This window comes from Rana temporaria, chromosome 4, assembly GCF_905171775.1.
Source record: "Rana temporaria chromosome 4, aRanTem1.1, whole genome shotgun sequence".
Taxonomy (NCBI): domain Eukaryota; kingdom Metazoa; phylum Chordata; class Amphibia; order Anura; family Ranidae; genus Rana; species Rana temporaria.
In genome coordinates, this window is record NC_053492.1 from 433,314,063 (window position 1) to 433,335,756 (window position 21,694).

The window sequence follows — 21,694 nt, forward strand, 5'->3', positions numbered from 1 at the left end:
CACACAGGAGAAAACAATTTCCTGTGTGATAGCAATTGGAGGTGACATGTTCTCTTTATTGACCCTGTCACCTCCAAAACAGGAGTCCTAGCACTGTGCTAGAACTCCTGTCACAGCTGAGATGGGAAGAGCACAGCTCTCCCCTCTCACTGTGTACATCGGCAGCAGGGACAGGAGACAGACTCGGTGGCCAGGGGGAGGACAGAGTCCCGAAGACAGAGCCAGCAGAGAGAGGTATGTGGGGTGGGGGGGAGAGGGGAGGACGGACGGGAGCACATATTTTACAAGTGATTTTGGCGACATCGCCGCAATCACTTGTTAACGAGCGAGTGGATTCCCCCATAACTTACCGCCCTTAACTGTATGTTCAGGGCGTCGGGGGACTCCATGCCACTGCCGCCCCTTGGAGCCCTGCCTCCCCAAGGCCTGGCCTCAGTGGCCTTGTGGGAAATCCGGGCCTGGGGTGATGCAGGAGGCATGGTCTTGGGCTGGCAATTAGGATCCTATGCTGCATATCAGCATGGCTGCTTGTAGTGTTCCTGTAGAGTTGACCATACACTGGCAGCAACTGTTGATCAAGAAAAGTTTTCCAACATGTCTCTTTAACAGAAGTCGATCAAATACACTGGCTGAATTTTGATCAGTATATGGCCAGCTTAAGTGTGGACGCAAAGGTGACAATGCTAACATTGCATTGGGACCTGGTGGTTAGCATTGTCACGCTATCACAGAAAGCTCTAATGCCGCGTACAGACGGTCGTTTTTTGTGATGAAAAAATTTATCATGAAAAAAAACGAAGTTTTTCAAACTTCATTTTAAAACACGACGGAGCATACATACCATCGTTTTTTCCAAAAGTTTGAGCAAAGCGCAGTTACGTACAGCACGTACGACGGCACTCTGTTCCATTCAAGCTCGCTTCATAAATTGCTTCTGAGCATGCGCGGGTTTAAAAACTTTGTTTTAAACATCGTTTTAGCTACACACGGTGATTTTTTATGACACAAAAAAACAACGTTTTGAAAAACGACATAAAAAATTGAAGCATGCTCGAATTTTTTTTGGTCGTTTTTCAGAAGACATAAAACAACGTTTTCCCCACACACGGTCATTTTAAATGACGTTTTTAAAAAATTTAGTTTTTTTTCATCACAAAAAGCGACCGTGTGTACACGGCATAAGAGAAATCGAACTGAAATGGCCAAATTTCCATCAGTGTATGGCCAGCTTGGGTGTGCATATGAGGTTGTCACCAGGGATTTTTTTCTCAGGGAATAGGTGCAGGTACTCCATTCTTCCAACTCACCCCATTGTCCCTGCCCCCTACCCTCCTCCAAGCACTGTCTCTTGGATCCACCCCCTACACACCTTCCAGTACCATCCTGTTTAGAGAATACAGAAGCAAGTAATTTGTATGTAAATTGATACTGAAAACAAAAGCAATAAAATAGATCCCCTGCAGCTGACAACAATAGACCCCCCCCCGCCCAATCAATAATAGACCCCCAGCAACAATAGATCTGCCCAGCAAAATTAGAGCCACCACAAAAAAATACCCAGAAACAATAGATGCACTCTAGCAACAATAGATCTCCCAGTAGACAGGAACAATAGACCCCTCCCAAAACAGTAGATCTCTCCCAGCAAAAATTAACCCCACTCTTGCAACAATAGATCCTCCACCAGCAACAATAAACCTCTCCCTGGCAACACTAGATCCCCCACAACAACAGATCCCCACAGCGACCATAGATCACCTAGAAGCCAGCATCAGTAGACCCGCCAGCACACTCTAGTAGCCCTTGCCATTACATATATTCTGTCCTGGAGGTGCCGGAACTGCATTCCCCCACGTTCCTGCGGAAAAAAAGCCTTGGTTGTCACCCTATAAAAGAAAGCCCATAGAAAGAGTACAGACAGATAAGATCAAATGGCAATAACAACGCCATTGTTAAAGTGGAGGTTCACCCGAAAAGTTAATTTTTAACATTAGATTGAGGCTCATTTTGTCAAGGGGAATTGGGTAGTTTTTTAGAATTGAAGCAGTACTTACCGTTTTAGAGAGCGATCTTCTCCGCCGCTTCCGGGTATGGGCTGCGGGACTGGGCGTTCCTATTTGATTGACAGGCTTCCGACAGGCTTCCGACGATCGCATACATCGCGTCACGATTTTCCGAAAGTAGCCGAACGTTGGTGCGCAGGCGCCGTATAGAGCCGCACCGACGTTCGGCTTCTTTCGGCTACTCGTGACGCGATGTATGCCACCGTCGGAAGCCTGTCAATCAAATAGGAGAAGATCGCGCTCTAAAACGGTAAGTACTGCTTCGATTTTAAAAAAACTACCGATTCCCCTTGACAAAATGAGCCTCAATCTAATGTTAAAGTTTTTTTTTTCAGGTGAACTCCCGCTTTAAGAACAAGGAAACAAGGTTTCACCCCAGTACTGAGAATTAAAAAATGTACAATGGTACATTTTGGGTTTGAATACACTTTTAATAATATGTATACTAATGTGAGAACTGTCTACGTTCCTTTTTCATGAAATAAAGAGCCAGTTTTCCATTTAACGATTTATAGTACTAATTCACCAAAACATCTACAGCGAGTCCATTCGTTGGCAGCGTTTAGCTGACCTGTTTAGGAGCGGTTGGCCAGAGTGCCACAGGGCAGCCATTTATTCACTGTGGATGAATTGATATGATTTCCTTGATTGTGTATTTTTATTTATGAGACATAATTTATGAGCGGTGAAAAAGCAAACTAAGATGAGTAATGACTGGAGGGAGTCGGGGACATAAATCAGGCGTAGCTGAGCATGCCGGTGATTTTGATCGAATCTATTGAATCAGCTATTGCCCTTAGCTATTAAAGATATTGGAAAGACCTTTTAATATCTCCTTATCGCTCTCGTGGGAAAACCATAACTATTTCATTACGGACCCATAGGAAACAGATTATTAAATGACTTGCCTTCAGTGTTTTGTTTTGTGCTGTTATTAATGGCTTTGTGGAGTGTTTTCTCACTCTGCGCGTTACGGACGTGTTTTACAATGATAAAGGGGGCTGTTTAGAAAAAAAGTGAAGTCATTCAGGTTTGCAAGTTCTCATAATTTCATCTAAAGGGCTATTTTAGGTAACGGTTAAAGGGGTTGTAAAGGTACAATTTCTTTTCCCTAAATAGCTTCCTTTACCTTAGTGTAGTCCTCCTTCACTTACCTCATCCTTCCATTTTGCTTTTAAATGTCCTTATTTCTTCTGAGAAATCCTCACTTCCTGTTCTTCTGTCTGTAACTCCACACAGTAATGCAAGGCTTTCTCCCTGGTGTGGAGTGTCGTGCTCGCCTCCTCCCTTGGACTACAGGAGGGTCAGGACGCTCTCTATGTTGCGGATAGAGAAAGGAGCTGTGTGTTAGTGGCGTCCTGACTCTCCGGTAGTCCAAGGCAGGGGGCGAGCACTACACTCCACACCAGGGAGAAAGCCTGGCATTACTGTGTGGAGTTACAGACAGAAGAACAGGAAGTGAGGATTTCTCAGAAGAAATAAGGACATTTAAAAGCAAAATGGAAGGATGAGGTAAGCGAAGGAGGACTGCACTAAGGTAAAGGAAGCTATTTAGGGGGGAAAAAAATGAACCTTTACAACCCCTTTAAAAACAAGTTGGCAAAAAGCTAATTCTATTTAGCAATCACAGGACCCGTGTAAAGTCAGAAGTACACCTTTAAGTGGACCTTTCCTTATCATTACAAGTCTGCATAAATACCTAAAAGGTCGAGATACAAAGCAATGGTATAATTAAAAAAGGTGTATCGAGTGGCGGCTTGTGCTATATTTTTTTGGGGAGGGCAAACAATCTACTGGCCACCCCTCCCACTCCATCCCTACCATCACACAGCAGTGCACTCCAGCATACATTGCTCCAACCTCTGCAGGCACACACAGAGCTCATATCACCAGAGGCGGCTCTAGGCTTTGTGAGGCCTTAAGCAAAACCTAGACACAGGTAGCCGTATTCAGGTAGAGCGGCGTATCTTAGATCGGCGTAGCACATCTCATTTGTGCTACGCCGACGTATCATAGAGAGGCAAGTACAGTATTCTCAAAGCACTTGCTCCGTAAGTTATGTCGGCGTAGCGTAAATGGGCCGGCGTAAGCCCGCCTAATTCAAATTAGGAAGGTAGTGGGCGTGTTGTATTAAAATTAACCGTGACCCCATGTAAATGAATGGCTGAACGAACGGCGCATGCGCGCGCATGCTCAGAATCACGTCGCATATACTCCCTAAGATACGACAGCTCAATGCCTACGATGTGAACGTAACCTACGCCCAGCCCCATTCACGTACGACTTACGCAAACGACGTAAAATCCGATGGCAGATCTGACTTAGACCAGATATTTGGTGGTTTATCTTTACGCCGGACGTACGCCTTACGTAAACGGCGTAGCTTACTGTGACGGGCGCAAGTACGTTCGTGAATCGGCGTATCTAGGTCATTTACATATTCAACGTATAAATCAATGGAAGCGCCCCTAGCGGCCAGCGGAAATGTGCACCCAAGATACGACGGCGTAGGAGACTTACGTCTGTCGTATTAAGCCAGAATTCAGGAGTATCTAGTATGGAGAATAAGGCGCATAGATACGACGGCGCATCTGTACACTTACGCTGCGTATCTGTAGATATGCCAGTGTAAGTCTTTCTGAATCTGGCTGAGGGGCTCCACTCGTGCCCATAATGGGTAAAAAAAATCAAGGAAATAAAAATGGCAGCAGAAAGTTGCATGGATCTAGCACACAGTGATTGAGCAGATTATAGCCTAATTATAGAGCCGCCTCTGCATATCACCGTGTGATTACATCGTTGCTGTTGGCGAAAAGGACTGTGGAGCTGCACAGAGGGGATCTAGGGAGTTGTATCACAGTAAGTTTGTAAAGTCGGATCACCCCCTCCCCCCCTGTCGATTGGTCACCAGCCCCGTACTTACCGTATCTAGGTCGCCGGCAGCGATTCCTCCGGGCAAGCAGTTTCACCCTGCATCTCCACATCCTCTGCTTCAGGGCGGCTTCCCCTGTGTCTCCTCCTCCTCGGCGGCCTATACGATCGGTTCTCTGCTTCCTGATTGGCCCGGGAGGAGGATCGGGAAGACCATAGTGATTCGCTATTGTCACACGACTGGGTGGGCTCAGTTACTTAACGTGCATGCACTTAGCATGAAAAAAATTGTAAGGTAAGATTGTTATGTGTTTGGTGAGCTTTAGACCCCGTGTGAGGTTTTTATTGCTGTCTGTGACTCTGGTTTATTTTCAAAGAAAATAGAAAGCTAACATAATACCCTAAAAGAATAATACAGAGCATATAAAAGAAAAAGAGCAGAGGTGATACAATACCCTAAGTCAGGAGTGCCCAACCTTTTGATGAGTGAGGGCCACTTAAGCGACTTGGTAAACGGTTGCGGGCCACAATGAGCGAAGCGGGTGGATGGCAACCCACTCGGCTCTATAGAGCCCACTCTACTGTCAGCACAACAAACTCGCAGGTAATAGAAGTCTATGGCTCAGTGCAGGTAACCCGCAGGTGCACTTTTCTGTACCTGTGGATCAGTTTGAAAGCAGCCCAGTAACCACTGCAGAACAGATATGCCCATATATACACTGGGGGCCAAATCCTCCAAATTTCCTGCCTAACTTAACTTTTCCCATTTAAGTTACACTGACTTAAAATTTCTACCTAAGTGCCCGATCCACAAAGCACTTACCTAGAAATTTCAGGCCGTGTAACTTAAATGTCTCCGGTGCAAGGCGGTCCTCTTCTGCAGGGGGCGATGACAATTTAAATGAGGCGCGCTCCCGCGCCGGCCGTACTACGCATGCTTGTGACGTCATTTTCCCGACGGGCAGCGCGCGAAATTACATTACGTCGGGCTTTGTGGATTGCGACGGGACAATAAAGTTGCGTCGGGTAAAAAAAAAGTTTCGCGCCGGGGAAAAAAATTCAAAATTAAAAAAAAAATGCGGCGATCGAAAAAAAGATCTGTTTTTACAAGGTGTTACTAGTTTACACTTTGTAAAAGCAGAACTAATTTTACGTATGCAAACGTAAACTTACGCAGAAAACACAAAGCTGAAAAGCTTTGTGGATCTCCGTAAGTCCTCATTTGCATACGCAAAGCGGCATTTCGACTCGAAATGCCCCCAGCGGCGGATGCGGTACTGCATCCTAAGATCCGACAGTGTAAGTCTCTTACAGATGTCGGATCTTCTGCCTATCTTTGGAAAACTGCTTCTGAGGATCAGTTCCAAAGATAGGCACAGGGATACGCAGGCTGAACAGCAGTTCCGCCTGCGTATCCCTTTTGAGGATTTGGCCCTGGGATTTTAGTAATAGACTCGATTGTATTGCATCCCAGAGCAGGAGGTCGCGGGCCACATCAGAGGGCTCCGCGGGCCACTGTTTGGGCACCCCTGCCCTAAGTCCTTCCTTTCTGGTTCTGTATGTTGACTAGCTTGCCATTACCTTTTTGAAGCGGAGTTCCGGCCACAATTTCACTTTTTAAATATAAATACCCCTGTAATACACAAGCTTAATGTATTCTAGTAAAGTTAGTCTGTAAACTAAGGTCCGTTTTGTTAGGTTGTTACAGCATTTAGACACTTTATAAAATAGAAATTGACTGGGGCCATCTTAAGTGTGGGCATCATGAAGCCAGACTGTATGACTTCCTGGATTTCAGCCTTCCAGATCTCGCACATGCTCAGTGCTGCACAGGCAGTGTCAGATCAGGTTTCAGCACCTGTGCTGTCCAAGTCACATGATTCTTTGAGACTGGGGAGTGCACAGACTCCTGGAAAGTTACACCCACTACATTCCCAGGAGTCTGTGCGGTGCATTAAGCACCTAGGTGCAGGAAGTGGGAAGATTAACTATTCTGCCTAGCAACAACACTTTGAAGGCATCTAAAAAAAAAAAAAAAAAAATTCGTAAAGGACTAATGACATTTTTTTAAAACTACTGATGTAATGTTATTTTTATGGGTTAAACTCCACTTTAAAGCATTTTCAGACACAACCCACACAAACACCGCCTGTGTAGTCCTCTGTCCAATAAGACGCCATAAGAGGCCGTTCTTCAAAATCACCAGGAAGTATATTCTTGTTGCTGTCTCCACCAGGTGGCAGCATTAGTCCACGAACCACTGCTTTAACCCAGGTCATCTTCCAGTAAAACCAGGCCTTGGATGTTGCTGTAATTCAGGAAATCGGTCATTTTAATTTATATCTCCCCAGGAGGTCTTAGCCATGCCTCCCAAAATTTTGAGATGGAAATGAGGGACACCTACTAGCAAACTGATGTAGGCGTAGGACACGCCCTCTGCCACACCCCTTTAGGCTCCATTCACACTAATGCTTTTTTTGGTGCATTTTGCAGAAATGCAAGGAAATTTTTTAACATGGTTTCCTATGGAACATGTTCACATCAATGCTTTTTTGTCCTTCTGCGTTTTTGGAAAGGGTCGGGGACTTTTTTTCCAGCAAAAAGCAGCGTTTTGCATGCAATAGAATTCAATGGACCTGCATCCAAAACGCATTTTGCAGCGATTTTGCCGCGATTTGCGTTTTTTTTTCAACCTGTTCATAGCTGGTTGTTAAAGGAAATGTAAAAAATAAAAATTACTGGCAAAAAAAAAAAAAAAAAAACGCAAATCGCGGTAAAAAACGCAAAAAGCATTGCAAAAACGCTCAAAAGCAACATGCATAGGTGTGAATCGAGCCTAAATGGGAAATATTAAAAAAAAAGGTTAATTTTAATTTTTTTTGACCACTAATATTCCTTTATATTGGCTTTTACAATTGACAAATGCAGCTATTTAGAATTTGGATAAAAGATTTAGCACCAGGAAACACTTTTTGAAAGATAAAAAGTGCATTTTATACACAACTATATAGATCAGACCAAAATGAGGGACAAATGAGGCCCCGTACACACGGTCGGACCGAACCGATGAGAATGAACCGAAGTTCAGTTTTATCGGACCAAACCGACCGTGTGTATAGGCCATCGGTCTGTTTCCCTTCGGTCCAAAATTTTAAAACATGCTTCAGAAACGGAACCGATGGACCGCTGCCCCATCGGACCAAACCAATGGTTAGTACAGAAAAGCATCGGTTCAAAACCCGCGCATGCTCAGAATCAAGTCGACGCATGCTTGGAAGCATTGAATTTAATTTTATTCAGCACGTCGTGTGTTTGACGTCACCGCGTTCTGACCCGATCGGATTTTGGAACGATGGTGTGTACGCACATCAGACCATCAGGCCACTTCAGCGGTGAACCGATGAAAATGGTCCGTCGGACCATTCTCATCAGTTTTGTCCAACCGTGTGTACGGGGCCTGAGGAGGAATGAGGGACAGAGGGATATTGCTCCAAATCAGGGACAGTTGGGAGCTATGTCTTAGCTGATGCTCTTCTACGCCCCATACATCACATCAGAAGGCCTATGCAAGAACATCCTTTAGGAGATGAATTCCCATTTATGACTCCTTGTTACAAACACCCTGCTGGGTATACTTGCTGTGCTGGCACTCCAAGACGACTTCCAACATAGACCAAATGGCTTTATTAACCAGGCAGTAAAAATCCATGAATGTCTGATATAAAAAATATGTTGACTTCCAACAGGTAATAAATACCACTGTATGATTTAAACATTACTTAACATGCATGCACTTAAAATGAAAAAAGGTGAGGTTGCTATGTATATGGTAAGCTTTAGACGCTGTGTGAGGTTTGTATTGCTCTCTGTGACCCCATTTCTGTTTGTCTACACACATAATGTAAGCGTAGATTTTTTAGAGTTGTCATTAAAGGAGAAGTCCAGCCAAAGCTTGTTTGGCTAGGCTTCTCCTATGAATCACAAGAGTGCAATTTGTTTTGCACTCCTGTGACCCATTTTCAGCGGAGAGCAGACTGAAGTCCGCTCTTTGCTGATGTCACAGAAATCAGTCGAGGCACCGCGTCATCCCGGCCACGGAGTTTGGATCCCCAAGGTGCCTGGACTAATACCCGTCTCAGGCTGTCAGCAAGCCACTGAGAGCCTGAGACGGCTGCTCCCGCCCCTCCACAGCTCAGCGCTCCAATGAGCGAGGAGGAGCAGAGTGGAGAGCTGCTTATTGACAGTCAGCAGCTCTCTGCTCTGGGAGTTGTGAGAAGCCTTTGGCGATAGTTTCCAGTGCAGAGGTGTCGGGGGACAGATGCAGCTTCGGACCGATGCTGCATCCACCTAGGTAAGTTCAAACCTGTAAAAAAAACAAAAAAAACAACCCATACTTCTCTTTTAAAACAAGAATGGAGGAGAAATCTTCCAATGAGGACAAATGTCTACAGTGGGAGTTCCCTTGACCTTGGTGAAGTTTCCCCCCCACTTCCGGGTACACATCCCTTAGGAAGTAAAGGGAGATTTTTCAAGCAGGGCAACAAAATAGCCTGATAGGATTTTAAAGCGGAAGAAAAACCATCCATAAAACCAGTTTTATTTATGGCATGAGCCGGAAATGTAACACTTCTATTGGTTGGGCTCTCAACTAAACTGTCAAACCATCCAATGACTGGTGTCATAACTGATCACATGTGCAGCACCATGGCAATAGCATGGGGCACTATTCCTCCCATTGACACCAAAGACAAGGCAGTAATCCTCCCATTGACACCAAAGATGGGGCACTATTTGTCTTACTGACACCAATGATGGGGTACTATTCCACCTACTGACACCAATGATGGGGCACTATTCCACCCACTGACACCAATGATGGGGTACTATTGCTTCCATTGACACCAATAATGGGGATACTTTTCCACCTATTGACACCAAAGATGGAACACTATTCCTCCTATTGACACCAATGAGGAGTCACTATTCCTCCTACTGACACCAATAATGTGGCACTATTCCTCCTACTGACACCAATGATGGGGCACTATTCCTCCTCCTACTGACCACAGGGATTTTTTACTCCCACCGATGCCAGGGCATTTTCTGCTCTCACTGGTCACAGTCTGGACAGTGCAATTTGGCACATGGAAAAGGCCACAATATTTACACCACAGAACTGACATAATTGTTAATCCCCCCCCCCCCCCTCCATATGTCACAAATCTTTATCATGTAAATGTGGCATCGATCCACTGAGACAATCTCTAACAAAAGAAAATAAAAGTTTAAAGTAAAATGTAAATATATTTTTTCTTGTGGAAAAAAACTAGAGAACACGAAAGCTTAGTAAGGAATACGTCTGAGAAAATCGCTTAGGCAGTCTTTTTGTATTGCTCTTTAGATCTATCATTCTGATTGATCACTGTGTAATTGGCCATTATTGAGCCTAATTTAACCCCATAATCTCCCCCATCCATCTACACTGTCTATTGCTACTGACGTCCCGCAAATAACTTACACATGCAAATGGGGACCCTGTCTGACCTTTTATGATATTCGTGTTTAATTATACAAATGATATTTGATAAATAAGATTACACCTTCTTCCATATGTTTATTCACTCCTTGATGAAGGCGAAATTTAATTTTCATGCAGATCCGTGGAAAATCTGCCTAATAAGTGCTGAGTTCTTAGTTCGTTTAGGCGGCAAATTAGTTTGTTTCGATTGCAGGCTGAATGCGGAAGATTCCACTTATGAATCGTCTAATGGAGTTATAAAAGAAGTCATTCCAAAAGTAAAAGCTAGCATTTACTCTATACATCTATGGCTACATTGATTTTTAAAGCTGAACTCCAGGCAAGTCGCTAAATACACAAATGATATACATATAGGGCTGGATTCACAAAGAGTTACGCCGGCGTATCAATAGATACGCCGACGTAACTCAGAATCTAAGCCCGTCGTAAGTTTAAGTGTATGCTCAAACCTAGCTACAGGAGATACACTTAAACCTAGCTAAGATACGACGGCCTGCGCCGTCGTATCTTAGGGTGCAATTTCCGCTGGCCGCTAGGTGGCGCTTCCGTTGATTTCGGCGTAGAATATGTAAATGACTAGATACGCCGATTCACGAACGCACGCTTGCCCGTCGCAGTAAAGATACGCCGTTTCCGTAAGAGGTACACCGCGTAAAGATAAAGCTGCCCCCTAGGTGGCGTAGCCAATGTTAAGTATGGCCGTCGTTCCCGCGTCGAAATTTGAAAATTTTATGTCGTTTGCGTAAGTCGTCCGTGAATGGGGCTGGACGTAATTTACGTTCACGTCGAAACCAATACGTCCTTGCGGCGTACTTTGGAGCAATGCACACTGGGATATATACACGGACGCCTCAAAGATGCGCCGATCTACGTGAATCCAGCCCATAGTATAAGGAAGCTGTTTTATCGGCCCACCCAATCCTGAGATTTACTCAGCCCTACTAGACAGGTTTCTGATCTCAATTTTCTCTACCACAGTTAAAGGGGTTGTAAAGGTAAAAACTTGTTCCCCTAAATAGCTTCCTTTACCTTAGTGCAATCCTCCTTCACTTACCTCATCCTTCGATTTTGCTTTTAAATGTCCTTATTTCTTCTGAGAAATGTCACTACCTGTTCTTCTGTCTGTAACTCCACACAGTAATGCAAGGCTTTCTCCCTGGTGTGGAGTGTCGTGCTCACCCCCTCCCTTGGACTTCAGGAGAGTCAGGACGCCCACTAACACACAGCTCCTTTCTCTATCTGCAACGTAGAGAGCGTCCTGACTCTCCTGCTAGCTCCCTCTCCCCTCAAGGGATGGGGCGAGCACCACACTCCACACCAGGGAGAAAGTCTTGCATTACTGTGTGGAGTTACAGACATAAGAACAGGAAGTGAGGATTTCTCAGAAGAAATAAGGACATTTAAAAGCAAAATGGAAGAATGAGGTAAGTGAAGGAGGACTGCACTAAGGTAAAGGAAGCTATTTAGGGGAAAAAAATTACCTTTACAACCCCTTTAAGCAATAAAGCCTTGTGATTGAACAGTGAAAGAGCATCAGCAGACTGATGAAGTCATCGCATTCTTCTCAGCATTCTCCTTGTTAGCAAATGTACTATATAGTACATTGTAGCAAAGCCTGATTGGCACAGACTTCCTCGACCCCCTCACCAGTCCTCATCCTGCTGTAAAGGGATGATAGGGATTATGAAGACAGATTAGGATACTTATAATAGCTGCATTTAAAAATACATAGAATCATTTCGAATGAATACTTAAAGTGGTTGTAAACCTTCGTGTTTTTTAACCTTAATGCATCCTATGCATTAAGGTGAAAAAACACCTTGCAGTCACCAGCCCCCCCGAGCCCCCGTTTTACTTACCTGAGCCCCAAATCTCCATGGGCGCGATCCTGCGTTGCTTTCCCCCAGTTCCTGACGGTTCTTCATTGGATGGCGCAGCCATTGACTCCCGCTGCTGTCAATCACATCCAATGACTCGGCTGCGGGGGGCGGGGCGAGTCATACTATAGCGGCTATGGACGCCGATTGTATGGCACGGGAGTGCGCCCACAAGCTAACCCCCTTGGGAGAGAGCTTCCCAGAGGGGGTTAGCTCTTGCGGGGAGGAGCCGCGAGAGCCGCCGTGGGACCCCAGAAGAGGATGATCGGGGTCACAAAACGAACTGCACAGTGGAAGTAAGTATGACATGTTTGTTTGTTTTTTTAAATAATTTGCGAACCTTTACAATACCTTAAACTGCATTTATTGATATTTTGCATCTCTGCCTGGAGTTCAGCTACAAGGCTGCATTCACACTATGGCAGCATAAGAACGCGTGTAAATTGGTTGCTGTGCCATTCATTGATAAAAGCACCCCAAACGTATAAATAAAACATGCAAATGTTCATGCAAAAAAACTCTTGGTGTTGGCAAAGCTTGATGCTCAAAAAAGAACATGGCCTACTTTGCCACATTTGTTGCCATTTGCATTTTGCCACAGCTGCTGTGCATGACGCCTTGGGTATACAATGGATTGACCACCATGAGAACCATGCCTCTTGTTGGGTCTTCCTACCAGTTGTTCCATAATCCACTCCTATGCAGCAATTGAAGGCCAACCATTTTGACGTCTTTCCAGTTTTGATCAGTCCAGCACAATTATTTTATCCTTGCGATGTGTGATGGAATGAGACATGTGAACACCTTCTGGTGATTAAGTTAAATGGCTTTTTGATTCTTCAGTCTTTCTCAACATAAATTTTATGGCTATAGGGCCATATTCTCTTCTAAGGCCGTCCTATGTTTAAGTGTATTCTCAAACTGAGATACACTTAAACATGCCTAAGATACGACGGCCTGCGCCGTTGTATCTTAGGCTGCAATATCTACGCTGACCGCTAGGTGGCGTTTCCTTTGCGGTCAGCGTAGAATATGCAAATGACTAGTCACGCCGATTCTCTAACGTACGCTTGCCCGTCGCAATTAGGCTTGCGCGCCTAATTTAAATGATCCACTGATGAGTCTCCACTGAAGCTTTCCCACTTACTTTACCGTCCCCCGGTTAGTGAAGCGTCTGCTCTGGTACTCCTTCAGAACTTCATCTCTTCCAAACTTGCCTCTGGTAACAGGAATGGTCATCCCTCTGGCAACTGCTTCTCCTTTACCTCCGGCAAACGAACAGGCACCCCTCGGGCTGAGCCACTAACACATGTAGTTCTGCCCCAGGCTTCGGGCTTATCCTTTGCTACTCTTCCTTTGCGGAACCTTGAATTACTGAATTACTGAATTACTGGATAGGCCTCAGGTTGGCCCAGCAACCAAATGGGCCTCAAGCTTCAGGCCTAGCAGCCAGGAGATGTCTCACACACATCCACCCAGGCCGCAGCCCTGGGCGGGAAGAACCCTAATTAGCTGAATCCTCCCGAATAAATAACCTATCCTAGCATGCAAAGCGGGCAAAGAAACTCCTGCTAATTGGCTGAGACAATGTATTTTTCCCATCGACTGAATTCACTGCAATCCATTATTCTAATGCCAAAGGCAACAGTGCCACCTATTGACAGAAGAGAGAGACTACAAATTAAACTCAGACTTAGGACAGGAATCAGTGGATCAAAGACTACCAATTAGCCAGGCTAGTTACACCCTAGCACAACTAGATTTTTTAGCAACCCTGTTTAGGACCAGGGTGCTACATGGAATAAAGGGGATCTCAAGTCCAATACCCTGTCTACCCTATAGTGCTTACTAAGAGATACATTTATTATGATCCCTTCAATCCATTTTTATTACATGGAGCAATCTTTCTTTGGATCTGGCTGACTCATGGAACCCCGCTATTTCCAGGTGTCTCTGGCCCAAACAGATCTTGTTTGCAGTTTGTGAGAAGCCATGTGGGGGACACAGTAAACATGTGGAAGAAGGTGCTCTGGTCAGATGAGACCAAAATTGAACTTTTTTTTTTTTTTTTCTTTTCCTCCTCTACGAAACCTTTTTTCCCCTTGCCCTTCCCAACCACTTCTGGTCTTATCTGTAAGGACCTAATGGATGTATTTCAGCTCTAGTTTAATAGCCTGGGGAGGCCTTACCCTTGCCTCCCACCCCTCGCGGGTCTAACGCTACACAACTTTTGAGACAACCTAAGGAGATATGTCCTTTGGGTTACGAATTAGACTGTTAGAATTTGTTACCTAAACAGACCAGGAATTCTCTCAAATTTCCTCTGATATGTACTTTTCAAGTTTACCCCCACATTGCCCACAGTTTTGCCCCCGTTAGGGGTGGGTTAAGTGGGGGGTTAACCCTGCTGGTCGTTATGGGCGTTACTGTCTTCTTTTGGCCCATAGGTTAGTCTTGATAACCTCTATCACAACAGACAGTATACAGCTGACTCTCCTGCTATGATTAATACCATATTGTCTCATATGTAGATTCTTGATTAACCTCTTTTATGCCACTCAATAACATAAATAATGATAAACTGTACACCTATGTATATATTCCACACTACTATATGTATGTAGTACCGTTTATGCTCTGTGATTGCCACAAACTGCTTAATAGTTGGATCGACTATATTGCTGTAATGTTTTATGATTTAATAAACTTCTATTCTGGAAAAAAAAAAAAAAAATTGAACTTTTTGGCCTAAAAACAAAATGCTGTGTGTATCGCAAAACTAACACTGCACATCACCCTGAACACACCATCCCCACCATGAAACATGGTGGTGGCAGCATCATGTTGTGGGGATGCTTTTCTTTAGCAGGGACAGGGAAACTGATCAGAGTTTGATGGGAAAATGGATGGAGCCAAATACAGGGCAATCTTAGAAGAAAACCTGTTAGTCTGCAAAAGACTTGAGACTGTGATGGAGGTTTACCTTCCAGTAGGACAACAACCTTAGATATACAGCCAGAGCTACAATGGAATGGTTTAGATCAAAGCATATTCATGTGTTAGAATGGCCCAGTCAAAGTTCAGACCTAAATCCAATTGAGAAAATTGCTGTTTACAGACGCTCTCTATCCAATCTGACAGAGCTTGAGCTATTTTGCACAAAAGAATAGGCAACAATGTCACTCTCTAGATGTACAAAGCTGTTAGAGACATCCCCAAAAAGACTTGCAGCTGTAATTGCAGTGAAAGGGGGTTCTACAAAGTATTAACAAAGGGGGGCTGAATATAAATTCACCCCACACTTTTCACATATGTATTTGTAAAACATTTTGAAAAACATTTATAATTTTCCTTCCACTTCACAATTATGTGCCACATTGTGTTGCTCTATCACATAAAATCCCAACAAAATACATTTACGTTTTAAGTTGTAACATGACAAAATATGAAAAATTTCAAGGGGTATGAATACTTTTTTAAGGCACTGTAATCTATATTGGCAAGAAGGGCTGTTAATCTTAAAATAAAAACATGTTTCCATCTCTTCTTCCTGTGTAAGTAGGAAAATTGTTGGTTTTAATGCAGTAGACATAGAGCCGTCTTCTGTGCGGGGGGTTTTACTGATCCCCCACGGTATAAATCAATTATTGAACCTGCAGCGAGGAAACCAAAGATGTGCTCAATTCAGAAATTTGCCACCTAAATTGATCGTTCACCTTGAGAAAGTATAGTTAAATTATTGCAGAGTGACAAGGAGCTCAATACACAGATGTGTAAGTACAATGCGTTAGCAGGATTGCTGGGAGCTATTTTTAAATGAAAGATAGATAGACAGAGTACTGTCCACTAAAGTTCTGCAAAAGGAATGATGGTGGTGGGGCTTAGCACTGGGAGAGGGTGGGGTTCATCTTGACTTGAACAGAAGTCGAGGCGCCATGTTCAGCCTGGCCTTTGGATTCAAGGAACTCAAAAAGGACACAGACTATCACAGGTCTGTGTACTTTATCACTGGTGTTATGTTCAACATACATAATTATACATTATAAATATATTCATGATGAATACACTTGTGATACACGCAGGCCCGTTGTGACAAGGCAAGCAAACCAAGCAATTGCTTGGGGCCCCAAGCTGGCCTGGGGCCCCAAGCAGGGCCCTTGCCACGCTTCCTATAAATGCTGCAGCCGCCTGAGCGCTCTATAGAGAGCCTCAGGCGGCTGCAGCACTGCTGCCTCTCTCATCACTTCTTCCCCTTCCCTGTAGCATGGCCAAGCTCCTCTTCCTTCCTCTTGTCAGTCAGTTTCCTGTTCCCCGCCGGACTGATAGGAAGTGCACACTGAGTAATCACTTCCTGACAGTCCGGCCGGGAACAGGAAACTGAATCTCCTGCCACGTGGTATGGTGGGGGGGGGGGGTAAAAAGAATATATGGAGGGGAGGGAGGGGAGTAAAAAGAACATGGGGGGGAGGGGAGTAAGAAGGACACAGGGAGGGGGAGGGGGAGTAAGAAGGACACAGGGAGGGAGGGCGGAGTAAAAAGAACATAAGGGGGAGTAAAAAAAAACATAGGGGTGGGAGTAAACAAGGGGAGGGAGATGGCGTGTGTGCCGGGGGGGGGGAGGGTTGGGGGGCCACCATGTCCATTTTGCTTGGGGTCCCCAAATTCCTTCAAACGCCCCTGGATACACTGTAGATGCTGTCAATACATTTGTAGAGACAATAGGCAGGCATTAATTTATAAAGTGTGAGATTCCTAAATTATTTACACTGGCTCTATTGGTAAACTGTGTTCTGATTTCCTTGTATCTTCCGTTCATTATTGCAGGTGCAGGCAGTAAATTCTGCAGGAAAAACCTCCAGCCCCTGGACCCGCTGCCGAACCAACCCAGCTGCCCCAGAAGGGTTATCCAGCCCTGTATTCCATGCAGTGTCTGCTATATCCGCTGTGGCAAATATAACCCCTCCAACTAAAGCCAACGGTATAGTGACCTTGTACCGGCTGTTCTCCAGAAATGATAAAGGCATGGACACAGTGGTAAGTGCTTATCATTCCAAGCACCTTCATAAGACACAAATGTAGCCTGTTACCTGGGGGGAAGTGCATAATGTCTGGACTGCATTCTAAATAAAAGTAGACCCTTAGAGTAAGCTACTAGTAGTGGGAACCAAGAGTTAGTGGCGTAGCGTGGGGGGCAGCCAGTGCGGTCGCTTTGGGCGCAATGTTTAGAGGGGCGCTGACATGGTTGCCGCCACTATATGGCAGCCCAGGCAGCCGCCTTAGGGCAGCAGCATTGGGAAGGGCGGGGGGACAATAAATTCCAAATCCCCAGCCACTTGCTGGCAATTTTCATTTTGAAAATACCTGTCCCCCCAGCAGGCAAACTAAAACCTCCACCCTGTGTCTGATAGGAGTGAGGGCACAGCGTGAAGGTTTTAGTTTTTCCTACTGTTTAGTTGCCGTCACCAAGAAATCAGGGAGAATGGATCCAAGCATACAGAGGAGGGCGGAGCCATGGGCAGATCTTGATCCCAAGTGTGGGCAGGGAGTAAGTGCCACGCTGTGTGGGGGGGTGAGGCCTGAGGTGCCAGTGGAGGAGGAGTTCAAGGTGGCGCAGCCTCCCGACTGATTGCTCCAGCTGCCACATGTCCTGCTGGAGATATTTTCCTGGTTGCGTGGGACACAGCTAACCCACCTGTCCCTGATGCTGCAGGACCCGTGAGATGTGGGAGGATTGTATGTGTGATCGGGAGGGGAGGTGTGATCAGAGTGCAGAGAATCTGGGGATGTGATCAGAGTGGGGGGGGGATACTCGGGGTGTGATCAGGGTGGGGGTATCCAGGGGGGTGATCAGAATGTGGGGATGTGATCAGGGTCACAGTATCTAAAAGTCCACGGGTTAGGGGGCGCAAATTACTTGCCTTGCCTCAGGCGCCAACAACCCATGTCAAGAGTAACATACATGGGCAGATTGGACCCCAAACAGTTCTCCTCGTCTACACGCTCATTGATTATAGGGTGGTCAATTTTAAGGAATGGGATTGGACAAGTATAGGCTGTTGAGCAGCAAACCCAGGTATAGATCATAGATATAATAGGACTACAACATTGTACAGTGTCACCTTTTCCTTCCCATGCATTTCATCAAAGGAAGACTTTCTCAGGAGATCCACTTGTGGGTTATTTACATTTATTTTCTCATATTTATTTTTTAATCATTTGCTGAAAGATTTGTTAAAAATATTTACAGTATAAAGTTGAAAATTTATTTTTTTAGTAGATGTATGGTTAATAAACGAAAGCTGAACACTAGGCAAAGAGCTAAGTGCACAGATAAAATAGTCTCAGGACTCGTTCACATGTGCTTTGATCTCTGAAGAGCAATCCACATTTGCATAGCTCTTCAGAGAGAATTTGCTAGCCAGTGAGAAGGCGTTGTATTGTCTCCTCAATGCTTACTTTGACCCCTTGAACCCCATACTAGCATGCCACAACTGGGGAGGGGCAAGGCTGTACTGGGACAAAAATGTGGCCCTGGACTTCATCCAGACCAGCCCACTTTAATTTTGAAAACACAAACAAAAACAGTATATAAACTATACACAATTGCGCAAAAAAAATAAGTAAAAATATTCCACTGTAAGTATAAATAGCTTTTTTTTCAGGGTCCCCAGAGAGCCCCTCTTAACATCAGGGTCCCCAGAGAGCCCCTCTTTACATCAGGATCCCCAGAGAGCCCATCCTTACATCAGGGTCCCCAGAGAGCCCCCCTTACATCAGAGTCCCCAGAGAGCCCCCCCATCTTACATTAGAGTCCCCAGAGAGCCTCAGCCTTGCATCAGGGTTCCCAGAGAGCCTCCCCCTTACATCAGGGTCCACAGAGATCCTCCCCCTTACATCAGGGTCCCCAGAGGGCCCACCACTTACATCAGGGTCCCCAGAGAGCCCCCCACTTACATCAGGGTCCCCAGAGAGCCCCACACTTACAATAGGGTCCCCAGAAAGCCCCCCACTTACATCAGGGTCCCCAGAGAGCCCCTCCTTACCTTGGAGTCCCCAGAGAGCCGCTCCTTACATCAGGGTCAGAGAGAGGGCGGGCAGTGAAAGATGATGTAATCTCTCTACTGCCCGTGGCTGCACAGTGAGGGCGGAACAGCAGTGATGCAGGGCGGGCAGTGAGAGATGATGTCATCTCGCTGCTCTCTCACTCGCCCGGCTCTCCCGTGCTGCCCACCTCACAGCTGCAGAGAGGCCAAGGTCCGGTAGTGGGCTGCGGCCCTGTGATTGGGGACCCCAAATACTCTGGCTATAGCCCCAAAAGCCACCCCCTAGCCACTGGCTGTCACTGAAATCAGCCCACTGAGCCATCGGCTTACCGGGATGGCCAGTACATGCCTGGGGAGGGGTGCTTACAGAGCAGCCCCATTCACTTAAATAGGCCGTATTCAGTAGGAGCTACAAAGGGTATAATTCTTTCCATGCCTGTTACCTCTGGCGGTAGCGGTAAAACTGCACTTAACCTTGGGATTTAAATGCCCCCACTGCTAGTGTCAACGAGCCCACATGGGAGCTGTTTTACCTTAAAAAAGTTACAGTAACCTCAGAAAGAGCAGGAGAGCTATTTATTTTTTTCAGTTGCAGTTAAGTAACACAACAGTATAGGTCTTTTCCCTCCCCAACCTGAGACTGAACAGTGAAAGAAGAAGCAGCCGAAAGAATGGTTCATCTCTCTGTCTCTCTACTCTCTCTTCCTATCAGCATGCTCTACTTCTTCCACTGTGAGCTCTGCTGCAGTTACTGCAAGAGGCTAAAAAAATAAAAAAAATAATGATGTATTAATAAATATAAATCTGCATTCATGTGTGTTTTTTATATCTGCCTGGAGTGCATCATAAATGAACAGGCTACAATTGCTGCATGTTCTTTATCTGCCCCCAATATTTTATAATTATATATTCTTTTAGCTCTCTGAAGGAACATCAAACGTACAAGTGATGTACGGCCTGAAGCCTTTCAGCAACTACTCGGTTGGTGTTGAGGCCTGCACCTGTCTGGCTTGCTGTAGTAAAGGACCCATCGCTCAACTCACCACTCATTCAGCTCCGCCCACTAACCAGCGCCCTCCGCTCATAACACACAAAGCTTCAAGGGCAGTGTCACTGCGGTGGAGCCAGCCGCGGTCACCAAATGGCATTATTCAAAAGTAAGTGTTTCATTTCTGTGACATTTAGAAATATCTTATAATTAATTAACTAAATGTCATATTTCGCTCAAGCTCCTTATGAATGAACCGCTGGCAATGCGTTTTTAATCACTTCCTGCTGTTTGCCCATGAGAGGTATGACAGGATCTGTACATTCTAAAGGCAGGTTTGGTCATGAACATTTGTCTTCGTTTGGAGTCATTTCATTTTCAAGTTCATTTTTCGGTGAAATAGACAGCAAGTCGCATCCTCTTGTCACGTCCCCCAAAGAATGACTTTCCTTTACTTTTAGCATACATGTCAAATATTTACACTTTGTAAAAAAATTACAATAAAGTCAAAGCGACACTAAGCAATATCTTTGTCCCTCCAAAAAATAATACATACACATCCACTACTTAAAAGGGTTGTAAACCCTCATATTTTTTCACCTTAATGCATCCTATGCATTAAGGTGAAAAAACACTGTGAAGTGTCTGGACAGCCCTCCCCCCGTTTTACTTACCTAAACCCCGAATTTCCGCGGGCGCGATCCCGCGTCGCTCTCTCCAAGGCTTCTCGGCTCTTCATTGGATAGATTGATAGCAGCGCAGCCATTTGCTCCCACTGCTGTCAATCAAATCCAATGACGTGGCCGCCGGGGGTCGGGGCCGAGTCATACACTCGACGTCTATGGACGCCGATGTTTGACACAGGAGGTAACCCCCTTGGGGAAAAGGCTTCCCAGAAGGGGTTATCTAATGCGAGGAGGAGCCGCGAGAGGCGCCGTGGGACCCCAGAACAGGAGGATCAGGGTCAATCTGTGCAAAACGAACTGCACAGTGGAGGTAAGTATGGCATGTTTGTTATTTAAAAAAAAAAAAATTAACCTTTAATATCACTTTAATGATCCTTGCAAGAGAATGCCGACCCGCAGAACAGTATGTAATGGCAATCATTTATTTATTTCTTTTTATTGCTAAGTACCTGATTTTAATCTAGGCCTAAGCAATTTCATCATTAGGCAATTCCCTAGGATTCCTGGGATATTGGCAGTATCTATCCCAGACGTCCTAGGGAAAGCTAACGTGGTATTTTGGTGTGTTGATTGCATTGGTGTGCGCAGCCTATTTCATTAGGGTGTGCACCCCAGAGCACAAACACA

General features: G+C 45.2%; 1 protein-coding gene across 1 annotated transcript in view; it reads left to right on the forward strand.

Annotated features, from left to right (window-relative positions):
• Nucleotides 1-21,694, forward strand: part of USH2A (usherin) — a 1,018,338-nt gene that overhangs the window by 933,661 nt on the left and 62,983 nt on the right. Inside the window, exons 65-66 of the mRNA XM_040347840.1 lie at nucleotides 17,175-17,384; nucleotides 20,312-20,550. Coding sequence (XP_040203774.1) covers nucleotides 17,175-17,384; nucleotides 20,312-20,550 — 449 coding nt within the window. The remainder of the gene's footprint in view (nucleotides 1-17,174; nucleotides 17,385-20,311; nucleotides 20,551-21,694) is intronic.